The sequence below is a fragment of the Zea mays genome, chromosome 7 (assembly GCF_902167145.1).
Source record: "Zea mays cultivar B73 chromosome 7, Zm-B73-REFERENCE-NAM-5.0, whole genome shotgun sequence".
NCBI classification, from domain to species: domain Eukaryota; kingdom Viridiplantae; phylum Streptophyta; class Magnoliopsida; order Poales; family Poaceae; genus Zea; species Zea mays.
Genome location: NC_050102.1, coordinates 130,541,500 through 130,548,504, shown reverse-complemented (window position 1 = coordinate 130,548,504; position 7,005 = coordinate 130,541,500). Strand labels below are relative to the sequence as shown.

At 44.2% G+C, this 7,005-nt stretch overlaps 1 protein-coding gene across 1 annotated transcript; it reads right to left on the bottom strand.

Moving 5' to 3' along the window:
- Window positions 1-201: 201 nt before the first annotated feature.
- On the bottom strand, window positions 202-2,296 carry LOC103632841 (mitochondrial phosphate carrier protein 3, mitochondrial). The gene is made up of 6 exons (XM_020541346.3): window positions 1,899-2,296; window positions 1,406-1,767; window positions 1,278-1,321; window positions 958-1,172; window positions 724-848; window positions 202-632 (listed from the first exon to the last, which is right to left on the bottom strand). The coding sequence occupies exons 1-6, from the start codon at window positions 2,127-2,129 to the stop codon at window positions 557-559; spliced, it is 1,053 nt and encodes a 350-aa protein (XP_020396935.1). The 5' UTR covers window positions 2,130-2,296; the 3' UTR covers window positions 202-556.
- Between the last annotated feature and the right edge of the window lie 4,709 nt (window positions 2,297-7,005).

Here is a 7,005-nt window from a genome sequence, read left to right as displayed (position 1 = left end):
AGCATTTAGAATAATATCCAACTATTCTATTACTTTAGTAACTATGACAGCTAAACAAATATGTTCACATCATGTAAATGCTCACATAAGGGCAAGCTTGTGATATTAATTTCCATCAAAACGAGAACAGTTGAAATACACACATTGAAGTGGTTCAAGGCTAAACACAACTTTCCTAATTCATCTTTCGACACAAACACCTTTTCCCCAAAAAAGACAATATATATTTGATTGAAGCCATGTTGCAACATATATACATATATAGTTCGATATGAATACATTTATATTGGAGGAACACAATTTATATTGGAGGAACACAATCCAGTACGAACCCAAATAAATTTCACCCAAAAATGATTTATCAACTTTGTGACTAGTAACTTATAGTCTTCTACATGTCGTATTATATACTCGTAGCATACAGTAATAACTTATCTTATTCAAAACAAAATCACCAGCTTGAGACAATATTTTCTGGTGGGGGTGAGGGTCTGTTACAGTCACCAGTATACGCTATGGACGGAAGCATGCATACTCTCTGTCAAACTTTAGAACTTCAGGCAGAGGCTTTTAGCTCTCCGAGTCCTTCCATTGGGACAGTAGCAGGAGCAGGCGCTCCGCCAGTCGTTGGCCTGCAGAATTACCAGTTGTTTTAGCCCTCTTAACAAGACAGATTAGCCTAATAATCACGGTCGCACACAGGATCACATATATAATACTTACAGTCCAATCATAACTTTGAAGGAATCATAGATCACCCACTGAGCGCCAGTCAGGGTGCCGACCATCAGGATGCGAAGAGGGAGGCCACGAGTGAAGAGGCCCAACAGGCCAAGGTTCTTGACAGCCTGATGCATAGATAAATAAACAGAGTACGATGATTATACTGATTGCATATAGAGGCAAGTTGAGTCGGGATGATCATCTGTGTTCTGCAAAGTGCAGTGGCGGACTTACATCTCCAACTGTGGCTCCCTTGGCGTTGTTCAGGAACGACACCAAGTTGTCTGCAGGGTGCGAGACGGCGGCGCAGAAAACTCCGGCGACGTAGCCGCTCCCGAAGCTTACCCCGAGCTGGAGAGGCTTGCTGCACTGATCCTTCGGCGTGGGGATGAGGTGCTTGTAGGTCATCTCCACGATGTTCTCGTACGTCGCGAACTTCATCATGGTGTCTGCACAGCACAGAGGTCGGGGAACGGAAGTTCAGCTTGGAAACTAATGCATGTGCTGCAAATTATGAATGGCATTTGAGAGAGAGAAAAAAAATGCGTGCTTACAAGGAATCTGTCGCCCCCAAAGAGGAACCAGTCCTCTGAATAGCCTGCAGTTCAGAAACACCATCGTTCAGATACAGCATGCACAAAACAACAGATAGTTGAGCAGCTGATGCCCTATATACACGTACCCTGCGTAGCCCTCGGCCCTGACGATCTTGGGGAAGCCGTCGCTGAGTCCCCTGGCGAAGCCGGGCTGCGTCTGCACCCGGACCTTGACGGCCTCCATGGGGCAGAGCGCGACGTCGGCGAAAACCTCCGCGGTGGCCGAGCCCGCCAGGTAGATGAGGGTCTTGTACCTGGCGGCGTGCTCGGGGCCGGCCATGTCGGCGTACGTCTTCTTGAAGAACTCGTAGAGGCCGTACTTGAACGCACCCTGAGCGCTGTAGCCCACGAACGTCGGCGCCCACCCCCTGTAGAAGCCCCGGAGGCCCTGCTCCCTCATCACCACGCTGAACGCCGACGAGGTGTTCTTGTACTTGGCGGGGTCGATCTGCGACGACCGAGATATCATGTGGCGTTTGTTAGAACACTGGTGTGATCGAAACCGGGGTCCCGGAATTTGGCAGTAGTCGGACGGGCAAAGAAAGCGATGGTTCCCGTGAACTCAGGCACTGCACGCACCTGGATATTGCACTTGATGACGTCGAGCGGCGTGACGGCGGCGTGCGTGAACCCGCAGGCCGCGGCGCCTCCCAAGGCGCCCGCTGCGTAGTATGCGGGCGAGAACATCTCGATCTTGCCGAGCGGCTCGCTCGGGGCGCCCGCCACCACCGGAGGCGCCTCCCTGCTGCCGTTGACGCCGGACGACGCCGCGTAGAGGAAACTGGGGAGCAGCGGCTGGCGCGGCGCCATCGTCCCGGGCGGCACAGCACGCTGGTTTCAGGAGAGTCTAACACGCGAACGTGTGAGTGTGACTTCCCCGGTCAGTTGGAGAGGCTGCCTCCCCGTCCGTTTTATACGAGCAGTCGGGGGCAAGGCCGGCGAGGATGATGCGTGTGGCCTGTGGAGTTGAAGACCTACTTTCCTCGAAGGCAGCAGGAACGGGTCAGTGGTCACAGTCACATGTTCAATTTGTATAAACTCACCACGTGTACCTGCTCCGCTGTCACTTACATGTTCAATTTGTATAAGCTCTCTAGATCTTCTTTTCTTTGATTGGCACGGGATCAACGCTCTAGAATCTCGCGAAGCATAAAGCCGCCGTGTTTGATTGTGTGTCTGACTACTTCCTTCGAAGCTGCACTTGTGGATCTCTAGGTTCTGGCTAGCCGTCGCTCACATAAGAGCAAGTATAATAATCCGCTATAATGTTACTTTTAGTGCATAGAAAATAAAAGCAAATATAATAATCAGTTATAAGGTTGTCTTTAGTGCATAGAAAATAGAGGATTTACATGGTAGATGACATTGTTTGTATAGTAAAGTTTGAAATAAGAGATAGACAGATGATAAGATAGTGGAGCTGCTAGGGATGTTCTAAGCTGGCTAAATGCAGAGCTAAATGCAGAGGTGGATGAGAGAGAATAAAAAGGAGAGTAAAAGCGGGCTACAAACTTACACCCAGTTTTGCCACAGAACCAAGAAATTATGTGAGAGACAAGGCATGTATTAATATTGAGCATCTAACTACTATATGAACGGGCTGAAAGATTGGCTACAAAGATTCTTATTGTCAGCAGTTAACTACATTATTAAACTTACTCAATGAACTGAGCTCATTCCTTCCGTTAAATGTGTGTTTGTTGTCAAACTGTCCTAAGTGCTTGTTTGGGAGCAAGAATAACGGGCGACTTGAAAGGGCTAAATTCACCTTGTTATTCAAGAGATTTTGGCTCCTTCAAGTCCCTCCGTTGTTCTTGCTCCCAAACAAACTCTAAAGATTCTTTTAGCGTGAATAAAATAAAGACTCAAACTCTCTTGAAATTTGTCCACTGGTCATGTCAAAATTCTTGGCCTAGCTCAACTAGACAGGAGGGAATGACAACCTGACAACCAGGGAATACAAAACCGCCAAAAAGCCGGAGTTTCCCACTAGGTTTCTCGTTCACGGCCATATTTCTCGACCGATTTTCTAAAATTTTGTTCAAAATTTTAAAAAATAAAAAAACATAAAAATTGTTATAAAATCACTATTTTCTTAGTATTCTTATACATCTTATATTTAATTTTTATATTTTTAAAAATATCAATCATTATTTTTCAGTAAAAATAGTGAATTTCACCAAAAATATGGTTTCTCGACGGGTTTTCACCGAAATTCGTTTCTCAAATTTGAAAATATGTGCACCGAAAAGTTAATGAAAAATGGTTTCTTGGTGCTAATTGGTGGTTACCCGACCAAGAAATGCAAACCCGATGGTTTAAATTAAAATTTTCAAATCGCTCGGAATTTGGCGAAATTCGGCGGTTTCTCATCGGTTCCCCATTCTTGGGTGTGGGTGGTCAATCAACATGAAACGAGATTGTAAACCTTGCTGACAATTGAATGGAAGAAGTACATACTCCAACTGGTGCACTAGCATGCTCCCTCTGACCATGCTGTCGACGGCACCCCCGTTGAGCATTCACACCATGATTACACTGCTAATAGGATATAAACATCTTGCACCCGAGCGGATTTGAGTTAAAATTAGCTACTTAGGAAATGTTTGGTTCAGTTATAGATTCTTGAAATTTAATTCTAAATGTAAGATGCTGATTTTTTGTATTTTAGCCTCTTTTGGGTTTTATTTTCACAAATACGTCCTTTGCAGTTTCTTTTCAAAAAATGGACCCCTAGCTCGGCGCCATCACTATTGGCGGCGAGCTACAACGTGTCGGTGCCAATTACACATCGTTAAATATTTAACAAAAAAACAGTTAGTCCGCACTTAGGTCGGATGCAAATATGATTCCAACTCACCCTATAGAAGGCACCCGGTGTAAGGATGCCTAGGCCACGGAGTCCAAGGTGCTCAACAAGGTTGTCCACACAAACATGCTCGTCCTCCATGTACGATTTGGGTCCAATATCCGAAATTCCCCGACCTGAACACAAGCAACAAGCTTGGACAGAAGTATGCGATAGGAGAGATCAAGTTGAGCATCCCCGAATCTAGCCCCTGCACAAGTATAGAGAACAATCATCAAATTTGTGTTAGGGAAAATGGCTTGGGCAGCATCGAGCTTGCTTAGGAATTCGGCGGAGGCAGCGACGATGTGAGCGCTATTGGCACAGTGGCGGATGGACCTGAGGTGGTGGTGTGGCGGCTTGTCGCCCACGGGCGTGCTACCCCCGCTCCTGCTGCTGCTACCCGACGAGCTCTATAGTTGCGTCCCTCCGCTCATGGCTCAGTTGGTGTTAGTGAACAGGGAGAGCATAGGAAACGAAAGCACCGTAGCCACCAGCAAATCTATGGGGGCATGGAACGACGCAGAGCGAGAAGAGAGGGACCGGGAGGTAAAAAGCGCCTTTTATAGGGTTCATGGTAGACTCCCACGTCGTATGCGGAGGGTTCTCGCATCCGTTGGGAGATCATGGGGCGTCAGAGCCCGATGAGTTTGGAGTAGACTCCGCGTTGTGCGCAGAGGGTTCGTGCAGCCGTTGGTAAACAATAAGCCCGACCGACGAGGCACCAGGGATGCCACACGACTGAGCGAAGCCTGTTGTGTGCATGCGTGCTACGGGTAGATGAAAAAGAGAACCACAGATTAGATTAAAAAAATATGTGGATGTTTTTGTAAAAAGATGACACAGGACGACAATCGAAAATAATGCTTTAATATAGTAAAGAATTACAGGGACTTTAGTCAGTTTTATCTCCTCCTTGAGAGCTAAATGAGCTAAAACATTTTAGTCACTTTTAGCACTTTGTGTTTAGAAGTTTAGCCCCTAAACTGACTAAATTTTAGTCACTTTATTTTAGTTCGTGTGGCTCCAAACATGCCATATATTTAGGGAGAATCCATAAAACAACACTAGTTTGAGAAGACGTTCAGGAAATAACATCCGTTTTCAAGCAATTAGTAGAGCAGCACCGGTTTCACCAAATTAATTTAGAAAACAACACCCCATCTATATTTTGCATTTTTTATTACTTACACCACATATAAATAGACCAAATTACCCCTATTCATTTCACAACCCATTTTTATCTCATCTGCCCATAAGAAAAACATAAATAGATAAAACATACAAGCTCTATTTTTTAGTGTTAAACATACAAATAGGCACATATTTTTTATGAAGGAAGAAGTTTAGATTTAACTGTTGAACTTCAAACCTAGATATCTTTAACATTGAGCCATTAAAATTTAGACAGACTTCACCGAAAGGTCTTCGAATGTACTTCCTCTGTTCCTTTTTTATTTGACGTGGTTAATTTTTTTTTCAAAAACTTCAATCGTTTGTCTTATTAAAAAATAATATATCCTAAACTACTCCCTCCATCCCAGAAGATAGTTTGAAGTTCAATTGTTAAATATAAACTTCCTAGTTTAGAGAACATCTGTGTTTATTTGTATGTTTAACACTATTCTTAATAATATAAAAAATAATGCTCATATATTTGTATGCATTTGTATTGTTATTATGGACTGAATAGATAAAAAATAAGGATAGAAAATGATAGGGGCAATTTGATCTATTTTCATGTGAGCTGAGAAATAAAAATGAAAAAACATATAGATGGAGTGTTGTTTTCTGAATTTATTTGAAGAAACTGATGCTGTTTTTTGAATTGATTGAAAACGAGTGTTATTTTATGAACAATGTCTCAAAGCAGTGTTGTTTTGTGATTCCCCGTATATTTAATGACAATAACGCTCCGTTTGGATCATTGAAATTGAATTCCTTTCTAATAATAGTAATTTAGGCATATATCAATTAAGCTAATTCGGTTTTATGAAAAATATATTTGTATACTATTATTAGCAAAATGTCGAAGATATTTATGTGCTACATTTTTACTATAGAGTAGTGAGACGAAGAGTGTCATGTAAGTTATATATTAAAAACAAATTTTACTAATTCATAAAATCATTTTCCATCCTCTACCCTATAAATTTAAGATAGGTTTATATTTGAACTTTGAAAAGTGCTGCAATGCCAAATTCCAAACTAAATAAGTTAGTTTATTTAGTGAATTCCAATTCCTAATCCAAACGCCCCGTAATTATAATTCAGACATTCGATGTTGATAGGTATCGAGTAGCGTAGTCGTGGCACGGAAAAGAAAAGGTTAGTAAACCAAAACGCGAGGGGCGGCCATAACCAACGACAGTTGTTGGTCAGTCGCACAGGCCGGAGCCGGAAGCTGAAGCGAGGGACCCAGGCACCGGCACTGGCACCGGCGCCGGTTCAACTCACTTGCGGAGGACCTCGGGACGACGGTGGTGGTGAGAAAGAGGACCTGGGGAGCGTTGGTGTGAGCGAGCAAATCAGATGCACTCGGAATGGGGAAGCTCGTCGACGTGGAGCTCGGCGGCGGTGCGGGAGGTCTCGAGATCGCCAGAGACGGAGGCGGAGGCCCATGGGGAGGGCGAGTCTTAGACACGATCGGGCGGACGATTTCGTTCCGGTGCGGCTTCGCACTCTATCACGTTCGCCGTTCCCCTTGGCCGTTGGTGAGCAACCATGGCGTGAGGTCTGGCCTGCCGATGAGAAGACAACGCTCAACTCTGGGTAAATGACAAGGTAAATTCTCTATTTCAATTTTCATCCCTTCTTCAATACAGCACGGTAGCCTTT

Bases quoted from the DNA above. Each gene is read 5' to 3' on its own strand.
- LOC103632841 (XM_020541346.3), bottom strand. From the start codon at position 2,129: ATGGCGCCGCGCCAGCCGCTGCTCCCCAGTTTCCTCTACGCGGCGTCG. The intron at 1,768-1,898 runs GTGCGTGCAGTG...CGGTCGTCGCAG, and splicing joins TCATCAAGTGCAATATCCAG to ATCGACCCCGCCAAGTACAA. The intron at 1,322-1,405 runs GTACGTGTATAT...TCTGAACTGCAG, and splicing joins AGGGCCGAGGGCTACGCAGG to GCTATTCAGAGGACTGGTTC.